At 43.8% G+C, this 21,016-nt stretch overlaps 1 protein-coding gene across 1 annotated transcript in view; it reads left to right on the plus strand.

Annotated features, from left to right (window-relative positions):
• The window catches only part of LOC147444602 (nuclear factor kappa-B-binding protein), a 62,833-nt gene extending 43,331 nt beyond the window's left edge, over positions 1–19,502 (plus strand). The window contains exons 3-9 of the mRNA XM_086527146.1: positions 7,757–7,870; positions 7,994–8,077; positions 15,835–15,900; positions 16,024–16,174; positions 16,343–16,506; positions 17,213–17,342; positions 17,516–19,502. Of these exons, the coding sequence (XP_086383272.1) occupies positions 7,757–7,870; positions 7,994–8,077; positions 15,835–15,900; positions 16,024–16,174; positions 16,343–16,506; positions 17,213–17,342; positions 17,516–19,294 (2,488 nt within the window). The 3' untranslated portion in view covers positions 19,295–19,502. The remainder of the gene's footprint in view (positions 1–7,756; positions 7,871–7,993; positions 8,078–15,834; positions 15,901–16,023; positions 16,175–16,342; positions 16,507–17,212; positions 17,343–17,515) is intronic.
• The last annotated feature ends 1,514 nt before the right edge of the window (positions 19,503–21,016 follow it).

Here is a 21,016-nt window from a genome sequence, read left to right on the forward strand (position 1 = left end):
TTACACAAAATGCTGATCTTGTGCACCTAAGGGAGCGGCCAAGGAACACCCAGGAGTTTCCTACATTGCTTTAAACACACCTTGGACAAGTATCTACACCCAATCGGCACCATTTTTTGTACTTATACTTGCTATTTTTTCTTTGTTTTCTCACTCTCACAATAATGACACAGAAATCAGCCCCCTCTCTTGAAATGGGCGCCCCCGTCTTGCTGCATACTTCTGGCAAATGCATTTGTGAGCAAATAGATGCAAAAGGAGAAGAGTTCCATGGTTGCCAAAACCTGCGTATCGCTGAAAACGCAGCAAAATAGCCTTGTAAACACGTATATGATGTCTTTCAATGCTGAAAATGAGCTCCTTGGTCCTAGGTAAAGTCATGGGAAGCTCAAAATGCAAAGAAATAGCTGAAAATAAGAGTTATCAGCCTCCAAAACTGCTCCAAAAAGTTAGTTATGAGTTCTGTTCTCTCAGACTTGGTAAATTGGCCAAAAAGTGTAACTTGGCACTCATGCATGCAATTTCCTCGCATTGGGCTTCCCGCTTAAAAATCTCTCAACTGGTGCATCAGTTGACTTTGCATAAGAGTAATAAAATGTTCCCCTTGTCATTCTGAAGCTAATGACGTGAATAGATTTTGTGGCCCAAAATAGTAGTCCCGAAATTTTAGGAAATGCTTTCATTGGACTCACTTGTCATCTGACCATCTTTCACCATAGGGACCATGTCCAAAAATGCAATGTAGCCAGTTCTCGGGTAATTTTCTTTGTGTGACCCCACTTTGACACTGTGTCTCTATGGAGTTAATTTCCTAGTATCCACCAACTTATCAAGTGCGGCAAGGGGACCTAGATGACTTTGAACTGAGCACTATTGGAATTCCAGTGCCGACGAACTTCCCATTTGCGGGTGAAACTATTGTTTCACATTGGCCATACAATGTTCGACCATTTGCAACTTCAAAAAGAGGACCCAAAAATTAAACAAAAATCATCGGAAAGAAACCAACAATTCAAGTTAGCAATTGCCACGTCCTCGTGACATACCGCCCTCTTAAAATTGCAAACATCCTCGATTGCGTGCCATATATACATGCCATAGATGATTTATTGTTGTAAGCATCCTCTTATCATCGCATGTATTCGCAAGAAAACTGTCTAAACATGTGTAGAAATGACTTAATGAGACCTTCATACTTTTGTCAAACAATGTCCACTGCTATTGCACTGAATCCATGAGTACATTTCATGTGCTAGTTCTATCATTGCCCCTCCTTTGCAGACGTTGGGTTGGGGCATATGTAGGCTGTAACCCAAAGGCCTCAAGGTAAAGCTGCAATACATTTGGTGACTCTGACAGTTCATGCTCTTCCATCCACTTTGAATCCATAGGTGGATAGTTCTTGAACTTCACCTAAATAGCATCTTGCAACCTGTCCCTTAACTTTTACATGTACAAGTGGCTCTTGCCTTTGCAAACGAGCATAAATCCACAACACTGTAGCGTACTACCCATGACCAAGTAAGCTCAAATTTCAAGATGATTAACCAATGCGTCAAAGAATCCAAGCAATTGCCTCAGAGAATCAGCGAGCATCGTGCCACTTGGCCGACCCACATCACTCCCGCAGAAGATCTAGTGGCGAGTCTACCACCACGAGACCTCTCCCTATCTCATCTTGGTTCATACTTGCAAACCTTAAAAACACAGCAGAAAATCAGCCCTAATTTGACCACTTTTTGGTAGGGCGAACCCCTAGCGATTCCGTGCAGTTCAGGTGCGAAACCCTAAACCTCCAGAAAAACACAGCAGGCTGTAATTCTCTGTTTTGGACCGTTTCAAGTGGAGCGAGCACGCATACACGTGTCTCAGGTGCTCCCGCACGCAAATGGGACAGTTTCCTTTCAAATCGGACGAGTTTTCACTCGAGAAAACTCTCCGTCTTTGCATTTTTTCGCAATAGAACTGTGCATCATTAGCAATTAGCTAATCCGGTTCTTGTACATAAGGCTCTTGCCTTGGCAAACGCGCGTAAGACCCCCAGAAATGTACATGGTCAACTGAGAAGCCCAACTAGAGGAGCATTACCATATGTGCAAAGGGGAGAGACAGATGCGCAAGAGCAAATCGTCGCACTACATAGAGCAAGGGAGAAGGAAAGCTTTCCATTAAAGCTCTTGCCTTGGCAAACGCGCATAAAACCCCCAGAACTGCACATGGTCAACTGAGAAGCTCAACTAGAGGGGCATTACCGCATGTGCAAAGGGGAGAGACAGATGCGCAAGAGCAAATCGTCGCGCTACATAGAGCAAGGGAGAAGGCAAGCTTTCCAATAAAGCTGTGAGCACCTACACCCACTACTCACACACATTGTAGCACTACTGAGCTGAAATCAGCCCCCTCTCTTGAATGGGCTCCCCCTCTTGCTTCATGCTTTTGGCAAATGCATCTTTGACCAAATAGATGCAAAAGGGGAAGAGTTCCATGGCTACCAAAACCTGCGTATCGCTGAAAACGCAGCAAAACAGCCCTGTAAACACGCACCTGATGCCTTTCAATGCTGAAAATGAGCTCCTTAGTCCTAGGTAAAGTCATGGGAAGCTAAAAAATGCATAGAAATGGCTGAAAATCAGAGTTATCAGCCTCCAAAACTGCTCCAAAAAGTCATTTATGAGTTTTGTTCTCCCAAACTTGGTAAATTGGCCAAAAAGTGCCACTTGGCACTCATGCATGCAATTTCCCCACATTGGGCTTCCCGATTAAAAATCTCTCAACTGGTGCATCAGTTGACTTTGCAAAAGAGTAATAAAATATTCGCCTTGTCATTCTGAAGCTAATGATGCGAACAGATTTTGTGGCCCAAAATAGCAGCTTGCTAAATTTTAGGAAATGCTTCCATTGGACTCTCACTGGTCATCTAACCATCTTTCACCTTTGGGACCACGTCCAAAAATGCAATGTAGCCCAGTTCTTGGGTGATTTTCTCTGGGTGACCCCACCTTGTCATTGTGCCTCTATGGAGTTAATTTCCGAGTATCCACCAACTTATTAAGTGCGGTGAGGGGACCTAGATGACGTTGAACCGAGCACTACTGGATTTCCAGTGCCGACCAACTTCCATCTGCGGGTGAAACTATTGTTTCACACTGGCCATACAATTTCCGACCATTTGCAACTTCAAAAGGAGGACGCAAAAATTAAACAAAAATCATCGGAAAGAAACCAACAACTCAAGTTAGCAATTGCCACGTCCTCGTGACAAACACTCTCTCTCTCTCTCTCTCTCTCTCTCTCTCTGATTTAGTTCACTCCACTATTGGGGTGAAACAGGGTTACCCATTGTCTCCTACTCTATTTGGTATGTATGTTGATGAGGTGTCTGATTACATTGACAAAGAGGGTGATAGAGGTGCCCAATTGGCAGGGATGTGAATCCCATTGTTGTTATATGCCGATGATATTGTGTCGATCTTTGAGTCACTAGAGGGTACGCAGCGACATTTGGATGCACTACATAGTTTTGCAGAGGATAGTGGATTGTCTGTAAACCTTGGTTAAACCAAGGTTATGGTTTTAACCAAGGTTATGGTGTTTAACACCACACCGCAGTGGATCAAGAGATCAGCAGTTACCTTCACATATGGTCAGGAGATTGTGGACTATACAGATGCATACACTTACCTCGGTGTAGTCTTCACTAGGTTGAGATTTTCTTTGAGGAGAGCAGGAGAGTCTAGACTAACTAGAGCTTATGCAGCTTTGGGAGGCTCGGAGAAGATGTGTTTGCAGGTTCAGTTCCAGGAACTCGGACAAAGTTATGGCTCTTTGATGGGTGCAGGTTTGGGACCTTCTGTAGGCCAGTATGGTTGGAAAAGTATGGAGAGGCCCTTGGTATCTATGATCTCTCGAGTGATTAGAGCCAAGGCCTTTGTACACACGATATCATTCGAGCGGAGCTAGCTGCTCCCTCTATGGAGATTGAGGCGCTTATCAGATCTCATTTGTACACAACCTATGGGATACTACTAGAGACAGATATGCTAGATTGGCCCTTGAGTCTTCCAGACCTCTTAGCTCTACAGTGGGACGCATCATGCTGGTATGCATAGATAACATCATGGTTTCAGACACATGGGTTCACCATGGACATGCTGCCTCCTTTCTAGTACTCTCTTCAGGCACCCTCGATGTCTCTGACACGGGTGGAGATTACTAGACTCATTTGTCAGGACCTGATTCAGCTTGACACCAGAGGACATGGATAGAGCCGGCACAGGAGTTGGGCACGAAGATTGCTTTCTATAGAGAGCATCTTCTCCACCTCACAAGAGATAGGTTTGTGATTCGACCCAACTATATACATCTATCTCATGGTCTGTGTCGTGCCATTGGTCAGATACTCACATCCTCACATCAGCTCGAGATTGAGGCTGGTAGATTCAGAGGTATACCAGCAAATAGCATCTAGAGCCAGAGACAGAGCTACATTACAAATGTCATTGCACAGTGTACTATGAGATACTAGGCCGTTTCCATAGTCTATTCAGAGAGGGGTTTGGGCTTCTATCTAGGGTCATGAGTTATGAGGATCAGAGATGTCTTGGAATGTATCTACTTGAGTTACACAGGCATAGAGACACTTTACTGAGGAGAGCTGGAGAGAGACAGTCCTAGAGACAGATTACAGATTTCTTTACACTAGATATTGGACAGCCACAGGAGCAGCCAGAAGAGCAGTCACCATTGCAGAGCTCTGTCCGCACTCACACTACCACTACTGGCACTATCATAGACCGAGCATTGGAACTAGGGAGATCTAGACGACCTCGAGTGAGGAGAGGAGCTACATAACATAGAGGGAGACCACAACAGAGGATTCGAGCGATACTTTCTTGGGGTCCAAAGTACAGATGAGGATGGATCTTCGCCATTTCCCCTCCTCCTTCCATTGTACTACACCTTCTGTACCTTTTGTATTAGCTGGCACATCCATACAGTCCCAGCTTTTAGTAGTGTATTTTGTTTTAAAGTCGTAGGCCCACTCGCAGGCAGCCCCAACCATGGCGGTATAGCCTTGCTACCTCGATGAGCTCACGTCCTGTGAGTTCTTTGTTGCCACTGTAGTAGTCCGCATGCGTTGTATGCTGCACATGCCCTGTGTAGCATTATAGACGATCACACCATACAAGGGGCCCTTCCCTCGATCTCATACCTTGCTTGCCTGATGAGGTAGCCTTGGACTGCCTTCTATGCATGCCACTCCAAAGACTTTCTAACCTTAAGCAGCTTTGCAGGCAATGGAAAGCTCTGGCTGTGGAGAGCCCCACCTTCTGTAGGGCAAGGAAAATATAGTGGGGCTACATAGAATATAGCTATTCCTGCTTCATCCAATGGCCGGCCTTGTTGCTTTCGAGCGGGAGCCTTTCACTGTTGAATACCTGGTCCCACCGTGCACAATAGATCTATGTTGCACCTTCAGTAGCTTCCATCTTTTGCCTGCCCTTCACCTTCCCATTTTGGAAATCGTTCGGTGGCAGCAACAACTGTGGCAAGGCGGTGGACAAAGGATCGGCACCATGCCTTTAGTGGCTGGCTTTTGCTCGCAGCCCACCTTCCCATGTTAGAAATCGTCAGGTAACAACACCTGTGGCAAGGCTGTAGAAAAAATTTCAGCACGATTCGCACATGCAGCAGGCTCACAGAGCTTTGGCAGTAGCACCAATAGCGCACCCGGCACCTCCCGATGTGGGACATCCTTATCATGCACCTCTGGCCGTTGCAAGCGAAGCAAAACACCAACACGGCTGATAGATTCTTGCAGTAGCATAGCTGGCTAAGCAATGCGTATCTTTGAAGCAGCTAGTGGAGCTATTCCAAAGATAAGAAGTTCCTTGCAACAACAACCTGGGCAACAGGAATGTAGCTAGGCTAGGGATGGAGGATGGTTCTTCAATGCTTGATCGACAAGGATGGAGCTAGATGGCATAAACGATGAATGGGAAAAAACTTTAACTTAATCATAAATTGTTTGAAAAGGTTAAAGTATTAGAACCTTCAAACTATGCAAGTTGCTCCAATTAAAACCCTTCACATGCATGAGCTGCTCGATAGTTGCACTTTGTGCAGTTGATATATTTTGAAGGAACAACTCTGAAAAATAAATGAGCTCATCGACTATTTGATTATAATATAGATAGTTGCACTTTGTGCAGTTCATATATTTTGAAGGAACAACTCTGAAAAATAAATGAGCTCATCGACTATTTGATTATAATACATTTTAAATGTTGCACATGTGTTTAACATTGTTGAAGGATTAGCTTGGCTTAGTGTAGTTGTTAACTTGCAATAACTTTTACCTCTAAGGAGCACAAACAAAAAATAAATAGTTTTATGGATAAATGACTATATTATATATTCTTAAATGTTGCACACATAGGTAATGTTTTTCAAGGCTCAATGTTGTTCTTAGTTGTGTGGCTTTTAGAGCCATCGAAGGATAAATGCATCGTCCTCTTAAAGATTACTTTCAAATGTTTGGGGAGGAAGCTACTGAAAAGCGGGCCTTAAAAGATGTCTAGATAGTGTATACCCGTGGGCCATGGGGTTGTTGGTTGCATTCTCACGGCTCGACTCATGGTCCAATAGCAAGTCGGACACAGAAAAACACCAAATCCTTTTGGAGGTGCCACAAAATCTTTTGCATAATATTTCAATCCTCATTTGGATTATACATAGTTTTACTTATAAGAAAATGGACTTTTAGATTGATAACATTTCTAACTATGGATATGGAAGCTTTAGATTCAAGCACATAGATGGCACTTCAAACCAATACATCACAATCTAAATTATATGGCAAATAAGCTAAGGATGCAAGGCATTACACTAGCAGAGTATCAATTGCATTCAGACATAGCCCTCTAGAGGCTAAAGAGATTTCATCCTAGTACAAGGAGAAAAATGTGCTCTTTTGAGATGGGGGACCTGTGAAGAGGCTACTTTGGCAACTCAAACCCATTTGGGAGAAGAGAACAATTATAGTTCTTGAGTCTACACCTATGCCCTATTGTATACATCACAAGTAGATAGAGACCTTTCGGGAAAGTCTTGGCATAGCCATTTTATAAAATTGGATTTAAATCTTTTTCACTCTTACATTAGCAGTTTAATTGTAGTTTCGAGAGGGAAACTTGTACATAAAATTTAAAGTTTCGAGAGAAAAAATGTAAAGTTTTAAAATTTGTACCTACAATCTATAAGATTTGAGTATATTGTAAGTCCTTTCACCCAAACTTGAGCTGAATAATTTTTATTTTCAAGTAGCTTTGATTTGAGTATGTTCTAAGTCCTTATTCTAAGTTTTCACCCAAACTTGAGTCGAATATTCAAGTAGCTTTGCATATAGTATGTTCTAAGTCCTTATGCTAAGTTTTCACCCAAACGTGAGCTGAACTTTTTTTATTTTCAAGTAGATTTGCATAAAGCGAGTCTTGCTTGAGGATTTTGGGCAAGCTCCTTTTTTTCTTAGAGGTTTATGCTCATTACAACTTCAAGATATCTTTTGTGGCTTTATTGATTGGTCTTTTTTGCTTAGATGCATCTTGTATTGGCAGGCCTTGTGATTTTATCACTTGTTTGGTGAGGAGACTTCAGTAGTCTTAAGCATGTGCAGTATTGTGTTCTTTGGCCTGGCTTCAAACTATCATCATGGCTATCGACTTCGTTCATAATAAAAAGTTGGTGTATCGTGTAGGGGTAGTCTGTTACTGAAAGGCGAACTACATCCGGATGTTGTTGAGCAGAAAGAGGTCGAGCTTAAACAGGACCATGATGAACATTATCAAGGACTGCAGAACTATCATGAGAAGTGAGTAAACATAGCAGAAACTTTCTAGCTTGAAGAGGCTTTGTTTCTTATGCTATTTGTTTTGTTATTTGTCTGATAAGCGTAGGCAAGCCTGATCTTTTGTGCATTCCTTATGATTTTCAGGATGCTTGAGACACTTGGAGGGTTGAAGGAAGAATGGATTTTGTGCAAAAGCAAAAAAAAGAGGCTCGCTTCCAAGACAAGGAGGTATTTTCAGTATGCATTTTGTTTTACAATGTTCTGTTCTTTTTCACAAAGATTTGGGCTGTGTATGTGCTTTCTTTCTAAGTTTCTACAGATGACCATTCGAAGCATATGTTTACACTATGATGGGTCACATTGACATGTATAGAATTTGAACTTGATGAATAAGTAATGACTTCCCTTGCAGATCGTTTTCAGAATGACACTTTAAAGAATATTACTCTATGTGTCTCTATATGTGTGTGTGTTTTCATACTCACAATAAGATTCCATCATCCGAAATCTACAAAGCAAAAAATGGACAGCTCGAAGAAGGCGAAATTCAACCATTCATGATGGAAAAATTGAATACCATGAGAGAAGAAATACGGGTTATCAAGGAAGGTGAGGAGAAGAAGTCATGGGCCGCGGTCATCTCGGCAACACAAAAGAAAGTAGAGGAGGTCGAAAAATGGATTGAGGTTGCCAAGAAAGGGAAAGGTAAGGAAGCTCCTTGTACACCCACTCTTATTAACATGACCCTCCAAGAGGAACAAAGGAGGATGCGGGCTCTACATTTGAGGGTAACCTGCCTCAAGGACATAAACAATGTGGAAAAAGAGATAACAAGCCTCACATCCATGATGGGGGTGGACAAGCCTTCACACACAAAGGCATGGAGAGTGGGCAAGAAAAGTGATGGCCCGGGAGAATCTTCGAAAGGGAGAGCTCTCATACTATGCTTCCCCTCCTTCGAAGAGAAGAAGGAATTCTTGAGAAAGAGGCCTACTCTCAAGAAGACGGGTATTTTTCTCGGTGATGATCTCACTTTCTCACAGCTTGCGCATATGAGAGAGGTAATGCCAGAGATTACGGTGGCAAGGGAGAAGGGAAAGGTGGCCTTTTAGAGAGATGTTCGGGTGGTGATTGTAGAGTGGCGCTCTTCATGACGATGTGAGACCTATGGGACCACACTGAAGATGGCTACTTGGAATTGTAATGGATCTATGAGGTTGGACATTGGTGCCTTTGAGGACAGTTTTAGAGACAGGGACATTGTTTCTTCTCAGAGACGCATCAGGCCCCCAGACAGCTTATGCCACATGTGGTGGGATACAGATGGGAGACAGCCCATAGGACAGTCGCGAGATCTCAGCATGGGAGTAGAGGTTCAGGAAGAGTAGCAGTGCTATATAGGGAGGAGTTACAGCCACTACTACATATTGTACGGAGAGATGATCATGCTAGATACATGGGTAAGGCTGAGAGCTGACACAGGCCGATTTCTATACATTGCCATATGTTACTTCCCCCCCACTACGTCAGTATATGCTGCATCCAGAGGAGAGTGCCTTTCTCTATACTAGATGATGATATATGGGAGTTTTCTAGGGATGGTAATATCATCCTCCTAGGGGACTTCAATGCCCGAACGGGCAACTCTCAGACAATCTTCTACGACACTTTAAATGAGATGCTTAGAGAGCTGGATGTGGGTGAGTTGGGGCATGACAGATGCTCACATGACAGAGAGCAGACGGAGTATGGGAGATACCTCACGGAGATGATGATTGCGCATGGGTTAGCCATACTTAATGGCTTACAGTGATTTCCTGAAGCAGCTGGTTTCACATGCTTTCCACATAGACACGGGGCCAGTACAGTGGACTATGTTATGACACAGCCGAGTTTTATTCCTTGTATGCAGGATTTCATAGTGGGAGCCAGACCAGTGGGCATAGCAGTGGATCATGCACTTTTGACATTTTCTTTTTCATTTCAGTATAGTACAGCCCAGACATTAGGAGGTAGATCACATACCCGTTATACATTTACACGAGAGACTGACTCAGTTTATACAGAGGAGATCTATAGCCGTCTATGCACAGCTAGTCCTGGCCTCTCAGTGGAGGAGTGCACCACTTTACTAACCGAGACACTGCATGGTGCAGCATCAGAGGCGAGATGAGAGCCCAGCTTCAGAGGGATCTTCTTTTAGGAGTCATCACTTACAGACAATCTCGGATTGCTTCCCGACGCCCTGTGCAACAGAAGAAACGAGTCAGGAAGGCGTTGGGAGCGAGACGTCCAGATGGAGTGAGACTTGTATCAGCTGTTCTTGAGTAGAGACTCAGGAGAGGCATGGCGATTCTTTCATGAGCACTCCCCTCCCCCAGTGATTACTTCTCCTGATGTGTGGGGCCAGTATGCCACATTGTTATATATGGTTCCTGGACAGGACCCCCTTCCAGATCCTACAGAGCCTGGGAATTACCGCACTATTATGGTTGGGCACACATTGGCACGGTTGTATGCATCCATTCTTGAGCAGCAGTTGAGTAATTGGGCAGAGGGTGAGGGTGTACGAGCAAAGGGCCATGCCGGTTTCAGGAGGGGTTTCTCCACTCTTGATCATATTCTGACACTCAGAGCCATCATTGAGGAGAGCGGGTCACATGGGAGACCGATTTATTGTAGCTTTGTGGATTTCCGCAAAGCATTTGACATGGTACCGAGAGCTCGATTGATGTGCAGATTGTAGGAGATGGGGGTGCCCATAGTGTTGATTTGGGGGATTATGGCTCTATACAGATCAGTGATGGGACATGTACGCACTCCGGAGCGGATATCTGATTTAGTTCACTCCACCATTTGGATGAAACAGGGTTGCCCATTGTCTCCTACTCTATTTGGTATGTATGTTGATGAGGTGTCTGATTACATTGACAGAGAGGTTGATAGAGATGCCTAGCTGGCAGGGGCGTGGATCCCATTGTTGTTATATGCTGATGATATTGTGTTGATCTTTGACTCACCAGAGGGTATGCAGCGACAGCTGGATGCATTACACAAATTTGCAGAGGATAGTGGATTGTCTGTAAACCTTGGTTTTACCAAGGTTATGGCGTTTAACACCACACCACAATGGATCGGGAGATTAGCACCGACTTTTACATATGGTCAAGAGATTGTAGAGTATACAAATGCATACACTTACCTTGGGGTTGTCTTCACTGGGCCGAGGTTTTCTTTGGGGAGAGCAATAGAGACTAGATTGACTAGAGCTTTTGCGGCCTTGGGAGGCTTGGAGAGGATGTGTTCGCAGGTTCAATTCCAGCCTCCAGGAACCTCGGACAAAGTTATGGCTCTTTGATACCTTAGTAGCCTCAGCTATGTTGTATGGGGTGCAAACATGGGGACCTTGTGTAGGCCAAGATGGTTGGAGATGTATGGAGAGGCCCTTGGTATCTATTATCTCTCGACTAATCAAAGCCAAGGCCTCCGTACCCCACGCTATCATTCGAGCAGAGCTAGCTGCTGCTCCTATGGATATTGAGGCGCTTACCAGATCAATCTCCTTTGTGCACAGCTTGTGGGGTACTTACTAGAAACAGATATGCTAGATTGGCCCTTGAGTCTTCCAGACAGTTAGCTCTTCAGCGGGACACTTCATGCTGGTATGTACAGATGACATCATGGTTTCAGACGCATGGTTTCACCATGGACAGGCTGCCCCCTTTCCAGTACTCTCTTCAGGCACCCTCGATATTTCTTACACAGGTGGAGATTACTAGACTCGTTCGTCAAGACCTGATCCTGCTGGATACCAGGAGGACATGGATAGAGCCGCCACAAGAGTTGGGCACGAAGATAGCTTTCTATAGAGAGCATCTTCTCCACCTCACAAGAGATGGGTTTGTGATTCGACCCAGCTACATGGACACACATATGTCTCATGGTTTGTGGTATGCCATTGGTCAGATACGCACATCCTCACATCAGCTGAAGATTGAGACTCGTAGATTTAGAGGGATACCAGCAGACAGCAGGATATGCCGCTTATGTCAGTTAGAGCCAGAGACAGAGCTACATTACATATGTCATTACACAGTATACTATGAGATACGGGGCCGTTTCCATTGCTAATTCAGAGAGGGTTTTGGTCCTTTCTCTAGGGTCATGGGTTATGAGGATCAGAGATGTCTTGGGCTATATCTACTTGAGTTACACAGATATAGAGACACTTTACTGGGGAGAGATAGAGAGAGACAGTGCCAGAGATAGATTACAGATTTCTTTTCACTAGATATGGGACAGCCAGAGGAGCAGTCATCATTGCAGAGCTCGGCCCACACTCATTCGACCACGACCGGCACTCTCATCGACCGAGCATTGGAGCTATGGAGATCTAGACGGCCATGATTGAGGAGAGGGGCTATACAGCATCGGCGGAGACTACATCAAAGGATTCGAGCCATAGTCTCTCGATATCCAGAGTGCAGATGAGGATGGATTCTAGGTGTAGTATCTAGTTCTTTTGTATCCAGACATGGTATTAGATTCACCATTTTGTAACAGATTGGTTTCATAGGTCATTTTGGCCTTTTGAAGACGTTAATATAACATATCATTTCATCTCTCTCTCTCTCTCTCTCTCTCTCTCTCTCTCTCTCTCTCTCTCTCTCTCTCTCTCTCTCTCTCTCTCTCTCTCTCTCTCTCATTTCCCGAATGATTAGAGCCAAGGCCTCCGTACCACACGCGATTACCCGAGCGGAACTAGCTGCCCCTCCGATAGAAATTGAAGCTCTTACCAGATCAGTGTCCTTTATACATGGTTTGTGGGATACAAATAATTGCCGATATACTAGACTGGCCCTCGAATCCTCACGACAATTAGCAATGAAAGGGGATACATCATGCTGGTATGCGCAACTGTCCTCGTGGTTTCAGAGACACGGGTTCAGTATGGAAAGATTACCCCCCTTCCAATACTCTCTTGAGGCTCCATCACTGGCAATTGCACGAACGGAGATTAATAAAATCATCCGTCAGGATCTTATACAGTTGGATACTAAGAGGACATGGGTAGACCCTTCACAAGAATTGGGCACGAAGATGGCCGACTACAAAGGAAACTTCCTACAGCTATCTGAAGACGGATTTGTGATTCGCCCGAGCTACATGGATACCCATCTGTCTCATGGTTTGAGATGTGCTATTGGTCAGATTCGTACATCCTCACACCAGTTGGAAATTGAATTTTGCAGATTTAGGGGAATCCCACCTGAGAGCAGAATTTGCAAGTTATGCGGAATGGAGCGGGAGACAGAATTACACTACATATGTCATTGCACCGTATACTATGAGATACGTGGGCGTTTCCATTGCCTATTGAAAGAAGGCTTTGGACCTCTAGATAGAGTCATGCAATACCAAGATCAAAGATGCTTAGGCTTGTACCTACTGGAACTACATCGGCACAGGGATAATCTAATGAGAAGACAAAGAGCACTACAGCCTCAGAGGCAGATCACAGATTTCTTCGGATCGAGAGAAGTAGGAGTGGAAGGAGAAGCAAGAGGCCAGCAGCCAGCACAAAGGAGTACCCACATTCATACCAAAGGCACCCTCATTGACAGGGCGATTGAGCTTAGGAAATCGAGACGACCACAACCGAGATGCAGAAGCACACTTCACCGGAGGAGACTACAACAAAGGATTAGAAGCATTCTAGCCAGACACCCAGAATGCTCCTAAGAAGTTTATTTAATACTTTGTATTTAGTTTTTCACATTTATTTTCACACTTAGTACTTTAGTACTAAGGTACCCAGACATTGTAACAGATTCACCACTTTTGTATCAGTTTGGTCTCATAGGTCATTCTGGCCTTTTGAAGACGTTAATATAACATTTCATTTCATTTGTCTCTCTCTCTCTCTCTCTCTCTCTCTCTCTCTCTCTCTCTCTCTCTCTCTCTCTCTCTCTCTCTCTCTCTCTCTCTCTCTCTCTCTCTCTGTGATTATATTGATAGAGGAGGTGATAGAGGTGCTCAGCTTGCAGGGACATGGATCCCTCTTTTATTGTATGCTGACGATATCGTGTTGATATCAGAATCGCCAGAGGTATGCAGAGACATTTGGACGCATTGCATAGTTTTGCAGAGGATAGTGGATTGTCTGTCAACCTTGGTAAAACCAAGGTCATGGTATTTAATACCACGCCACAGTGGGTTAGGAGATCAGCACCTACTTTCACATATGGACAGGACAGTATGGAGTACACTGATGCATACACATATCTTGGGGTGGTCTTTAGTGGACCGAGGTTCACACTGAAAGTAGCAGCAGACACTAGATTGACTCGTGCCTATGCAGCCCTAGGTGGTTTAGAGAGGATTTGCTCACAAGTTCAGTTCCAGGAACCTCAAACAAAGCTCTGGCTTTTCGATACTTTGGTCGCTTCAGTTATGCACTACGCGGTTCAGGTTTGGGGACCGTCTATTGACAGTGCTGGATGGACTAATATGGAGAGACCCCTGATATCTATGATTTCTAGGCTGATTAGAGCCAAGGCCTCAGTCCCACATGACATCATACGAGCGGAGCTGGCTGCCCCACCTATGGAGGTTGAGGCACTCACCAGATCAGTATCATTTGTACACAGCTTATGGGACACCACCAGGGACAGGTATGTCAGGCTTGCTCTCGTGTCATCCAGACAGCTGGCATTACAGGGAGATACATCATGTTGGTATGCACAGATGAATGGTTTCAGAGGCATGGTTTCAGCATTGACAGGCTGCCCCCTTTCCAGTATTCTCTTGATGCACCATCCTTGGCTCTTACACGGATGGAGACTACTAGACTCATTCGGCAGGATCTTATCCAGCTTGATAGCAAGAGGACATGGATAGAACCATCACGGGAGTTGGGTACGAAGAGGGTTTTCTATAGAGAACATCTTCTTCAACTCACGACAGACGGATTTGTCACACGGCCCAGTTACATGGACACACATCTATCTCATAGGTTACGATGTGCTATTGGCCAGATTCGCACATCTTCACACCAGCTTGGGTTTGAGACAGGTAGATTCAGAGGCATACCAGCAGACAGTAGGATATGTCAGTTATGCCATGCAGAGCCAGAGACAGAGTTTCACTACATATGTCGCTGCACAATCTACTATGAGATACGGGGACGCTTTCATTGTCTATTCAGAGATGGTTTTGACTCGTTAGACAGAGTCATGAGATATCAGGATCAAAGATGTCTCGGATTATTCCTACTTGAGATTCAGAGACATAGAGACGCTCTATTGAATGGGCAAAGACAGAGACAGTCCCAGAGACGCATCTCAGATTTCTTCAGTCTGAGTACCACAGAGTCAGAGGGGACACCACCACCAGAGAGCTCGGTTCCCACCCATACACACATCAGCGGTACTCTCATTGATCGAGCTATAGAGTTAGGGAGATCGAGACGACCGCGACTGAGGAGGGGAGCCACGCAGCACCGGCGGAGATTGCGGCAGAGGATCCACAGGATTCTAGCACGACACCCAGAATGTCGATCGGGATAGGCTTCATGCTACTGCTATATTGTATCATGGTGACACTTATCCCCACTTTGTACCTTTATGGCATGATACCTTTGCTCAGCCTACCAGCCACCCATAGGAGTCGGTAGCACTCCTATCAGTTCTTTGTTTGTAGTTTTCTTGTTTGTACCCAGACTTGGTACTAGACTCACATTGTAATCAGTTGGTCTCATAGGTCATTTTGGCCTCTTGTAGACGTTAATATATCATTTCATTTCTCTCTCTCTTTGTGTGTGTGTGTGATATGTATGCTACCTTGTAGTGTCATTTTTTCGACTTCTTGCCCAGACTCCACACCTTGCTTAATGTCTATCTCAAAGCTGTTCTTTTTTGTTGGTGGTTGATTGTAATGCTACTGTATGGTAACAATCTCTTAAACAAGCAAGGGTAACTGTGTAGGAGGAAAGTTGGAATCCCAGACTCCAAAGCTGTAAACGACATTGCTGTTGAAAGAAGCGCCTCATGGTATGTGACATGCTGGCAGTTTTCCGCATGCACTGAGTATGTTATTATACAGTGCATTATGGGCGTTTTGTTTGAAGGATAATTTTTCTTCTTGATTTTTTTATCTCCTTATGGTGCACGAAGGCAAAAGAACAAGAGACAAAAGGTTGCGAATGTTCAACAAGCATCTGGGACCGTGGAGTTGTCTCCTGTGAAGGACATTCAGAGTATCAAGAGCAAGCTCAGCAATTGCATACATACTGATGGTTGCACACAATCCATGCATGTTTTGAAGGTCCGATTTATGTGGCTTCAGGCCTTTTTAAGCTATCTCAACTTGTCTTATGTACTTGCTTGGTTGCATGATGGTTTTTGATAGTCTTTATGTAGCTTTTAGGCATGGCCTGCCACAATGCTGAATATGATTGTATGCATAACAATAATGTATTATGTGATATTGCAGGTGACACGAAAGCAGTATGATGATATTTTGCACCTTCTAAAAGGAAAGGGTGATGAGCTATCAGTGGCTACTTTGAGCCCCCTGTTAAACGTTCAGCAGAAATTTGAGGTTGATTGTGCTAGTGGTTGTGATGGAAAAGATGCTCGAAAAACTTACAAGCACTGGTTAGTATCTGAAGGGAAGTGGTACTGTTTTGTCTTATAAATTCTGTTTGGTGATAACCTGAGTGTGTAGGATTGGCTCCTGATGGTGATAGGGGGAAAAACAGGCAAAATACCAAAATACCTGTGAAAATGCACAAAATACCCAAAAGTTTTACAAATTCCCAAAACACCCTTGTATCAATTTTTGGATAATTTGCTCCGCTTCTCATATAGGTTGCTTTTTCTTATAATGAAGACCTTTTTAGAGTCCCTTATACAGAAATTTTCACCAATTACTCCACAAACAGCAGCAATGATGTCTACAATTATTGAAATGTTTCATCTCATGATCCCTCTATATTATCAAATATTCTAGTTCTGTCATCTTCAGTCTAGGGAGAACCAATCTTTCTATGAAAACAATGCAAAGCTCAATGATTGACAAAGGGTATTTTGGGAAATTCAGTTAAACTCAAGGGAATTTGGGAAATTTCTGCAAAATTTGCCAAAAAAAAATGAGGGTCATTTTGCCAATTTTTGAAAGTTGATGTGTATTTTGGGAATTCCACAGATTTCGAGGGCATTTGGTAATTTCCTGAAGATAAAGACAAATTCTGTTTGATGTTTTAACTTCATTCAGTTCATCTGTTATCCTGCTTGTTTAAATTATTATCTCAATCATATCAAGGTTCGTATTCAAGCCAATCTACTTTGTGAATAAATGAAGGTCCAAACTGGTGGAGTTAGACATACCTGCTGCACATAGTGTCTTCGTTCAAAGAAAGACCGAGAAAGATAGGCTTGCTAAGCTGACTGCAGAGCATTGTGTGCAGTACCGCTCAGTGTTTATGTGCAAGGTATGCCTCAGGTTATGAGAGTCTGAAAGTACCATAGTAGAACGTGGTAGCTCTTTATGTTTTGCTCGTTTCAATGATCACAATAATGTTCATGCGCAGAGCATGAAGTAACGAAAGCTGGACCGATGAGGTACTTGCACTCTGGGCTTATAATTCAATTTATGTGTTTGCAGGATGTACATATCGATCTTCAGAGTAATTCCAATGCTGTATTACCAGCTGAGCCTGAAGAACCTTGTTTTGAATTTCAAGGGAGCATTGCGGCAGAAAACGATAACTCAAGGGATTCATCAGCGTCAGAGTCTTCTGTGACATGTTTGGGGGGAAAAGCAGAGACTCAGGCTCCTGTAGAGTCTTGTTTAAGCTCTGTTGACTCTACGCAAAGGGTGCTACCCCCACACTTGATACAAGAAGACCAGGTCTCTTTGATTGATTTACCTCATGGTTCTTCTCTTGCTGGTGAGGGTCATGCGACCTTATTAACTCCGGCCCAAGCGCCGAGGGAACAGAGTAATTTCGGAGAGAGGGGCACCATACCCCGACAAGAGACGGATACTCTTTCTGGGTGTAATGAGGGGTTTTTGGTCAGGAATGGATTGTTAAATCATACTCTAGAGACACAAGAGAGCAGGGGGAAAGACCTCACTATGTGGGATTTGCATTCAAAACCTGCAAGTGAAGTGGTTAGTGCAGCAGCTGCGAGTGGTGAAAGCGAGGAAGTTGAACAAAGGGTAAGTCTTCAATCTGAAGGTGAATTGGATCATCCGCTCTATTGTTTATCTGCTCCAAGTAGTGTGCTTAGCCAGCAGGAGATGACAGAAAAAGAGCCTCTGTTTGGTTCAAAGTACACAAAGAATGGAGAGCATACGAAGCACCAGGCGCTTCATGAGAAAAATTACCATAACTTGAATTCAATGGGCAGATCACCACCATCAGCACCATCAAGAGAGGACCCTTCTCGTTCTGAGAAGGTGCATGCAAAGGATTCGTCCCAAGTTTTTGAGATGGATTGTAACCAGGTTGACAATGAACAGAACAATCAAATGATGTTGCACTTGTTCCTTGATGATCCAAAGCCTCACTCCAATGACTTCTTGAGCACAGATGCTTCCTCTAACCAGGGCTTTCATGGTAAGAGCAGTTTCTGTGAAAGCAATGATGCTCCATCTCTAGCTTCCCATCGTGTCACTAATTCAATGCTCAAAGAGCATGAACCCATCACAGAGTTAAGCCTGCTTGTGGATGATAGGGGTGCGGCCAAGCAAAATTATCAATGTGACCAAGCAGAGTCGGTCTCTTCAAAAACCCAAAATGAGTATTTCCAGCAGTGTACCATGGAACCTCATTGGATGACAAGGCATAGCAAACATGAGGAGCAAGTTTACCCCTTCCGTCAACACTCACGTGAACTCCATCATTTGACTCAATCAAACCAGGATGCACTCTCGTTCTCACCCATGCAACCCCCATGGTCTAATTTGCAACAGAGTGCGGTCAGCAATGTGTCTCACTCTAGTTTTGCAAATCATTGGAGTATGGAGGAGCATGTAGATCAGGGAAGCTGGATCCCTTCTGATGCCACTGCAGGAACCCTCTTTTTATCAGGTAAGGATGAATGTGGAAGGCCCCCTGTTTCCCAATATTGGGAGCAACCTTCTCAAGGTCCATGCATGAGCAGTTACTCAGCAAAGCTCGACCATGGGTTTCTTCGAGGAAACGCGTCGAACTTGCATGACGAGCAGATATATCAGAGTCCTGACAATTGGGCCCATCTGCAGTCTCAAGCATCAAGTCACCTTCCATACACATGGGTGATGGATAGGAGTGGACGGATGGCATCTCATCCTTGGAAAAATGCTTCTATGCTCTCATCGTCACAATATGAACAGCAGAAATTACAAAATGCCTTGCTGTCCAAGCTGAATCCAAACTTCACTGCCTCTTGGCAGTAACATTGCTCATCTCATAGAGAGCCTGTGGCTATTGCCGGATGCTCTTTTCAGAAGTCTCGCCTTGGGAACCTGTCTACTTCTGTTGCATCACAGAGGATTTATTGGGTCGGTCGACTCTTGTTTTGTTGCAGTTTCTCATGGAGTGGGGACACAGTTGTATATTTGTGTACTTCATATTTTTAAAAGAGCTTGCTTTTGCGTTGTATTCTGCATGGTGTTGAGTATGATCAACTGTCCCCATGTAACAAGTAATTAGGTAACCATTTCACATCTTCATCGATCGCATGAGGTGCTCAATGATCAGAAGAAATCCCCAATATCTGATGTGTTTCATTAAAATGTTAAGGAAGTTGGTACATAGATTCACCAAAGAGGATAGTCGGTTCGGTTGGAGAGCCAATTTATGTAGCTCCCTAGGAAGTCACATTTGGATGCAATGAGGAACAGGTGTAGGTGCAAAGTAGCAAGCCAGAGCTTTTTTCATTAGTGAAGCAGTTCAAATCTTAGCAATATTGATTGCAGATAAAATGCTGAGGATCTCAAATAAAAGTGCAGGATAGCAATGCTTCAGATGTAGCTGCAGTCTGCACATGCATATGAATTGATCTTGCACAATACATCTTGAGGTTAAAGCTGACACTGACTAACTCAAGGCCACCAAGTCACTTGTCTTCAAGAGTTACTGACTTCTGATTCTAATTCTGTTCATCTGAATGCATCGAGGCAGAGGCCTGTTGGAACATTGAACTGCGGCCTACTTTTGTCAAGGCCACTCTTGTTGGGATTGGCCAAGTAGGTAGAAAATTATTCAAGATCCATACAACAAACACAAGAAAATATGCTTCATATGTAGACAATTTGTCTGGATTAGTGGCAATTTTTGGTCAACTGTATCAATGGCAGCCATTAGACAATTTGACTGCATTGAGTGGCCAATTAATGTAACTTTTAGCATGCCAAAAAGAGGGCAATATCCCGATGTTCTAGAACGCATGAAGTTGTAGTATTAATTTCAACATGGCCTTCGCGCTATCAAATTGGACTAACGAAACTGCCAATTAATCAATCTTCACTACATGATGTCACTCTTTATAGAAATAGAACAAGGTGAAAGCTTAAATATGCATTTAAAAACTAAAAGTAACATGAGACTTGTAAATGAAGGGGCAAATTTATAGACGAAAGCACAGCCGGTCAAAGATACATACGCCTTTCACCTTCTCCTCTATGGCATGTTTTAAAATGCCAAAAACAAATGCCAACTCTCTCTCACATGGTTATATGCAATGCTTAGTTAATGCCCATCTTACAAGACAAAGGAAGGGAAAGGGTTTGCCATCATTAACTTGCCATGTGCACCAATTGACAAGCTTTGTCAAGCAGTCCACAATTGCTCCCAACTGTTTCCATGCTTTATCAAGGCCTTATGAGCAAGGTGTTGCAAGCCTTCCTCGCACGGTGACTTCTTGTAGCCAGGTTAAAAAGTTGTGAAGTCCGAAACAGGCTTGACACTTACATCTATCATCTCACAAAGGAAATGACTTGAGTTTGAGATGTGTGTCAAAAACATTGCAGCTTGTGTTTAGTGACTAGAAATCAGCTTAGGGCTGGTTCAGACGAGGCAGCGGCAATGTTATGCACAAGGGCAACAAGGCTGGATATTGAAATCTGATTTGCTGCAGTTGAGGTTGTCTTCCTCCGGGCCCTCCAGTTTTCTTCAGA

The sequence above is a fragment of the Adiantum capillus-veneris genome, chromosome 13, assembly GCF_014529385.1.
Source record: "Adiantum capillus-veneris isolate H3 chromosome 13, ASM1452938v2, whole genome shotgun sequence".
In the NCBI taxonomy this organism is placed as follows: Eukaryota; Viridiplantae; Streptophyta; class Polypodiopsida; order Polypodiales; family Pteridaceae; genus Adiantum; species Adiantum capillus-veneris.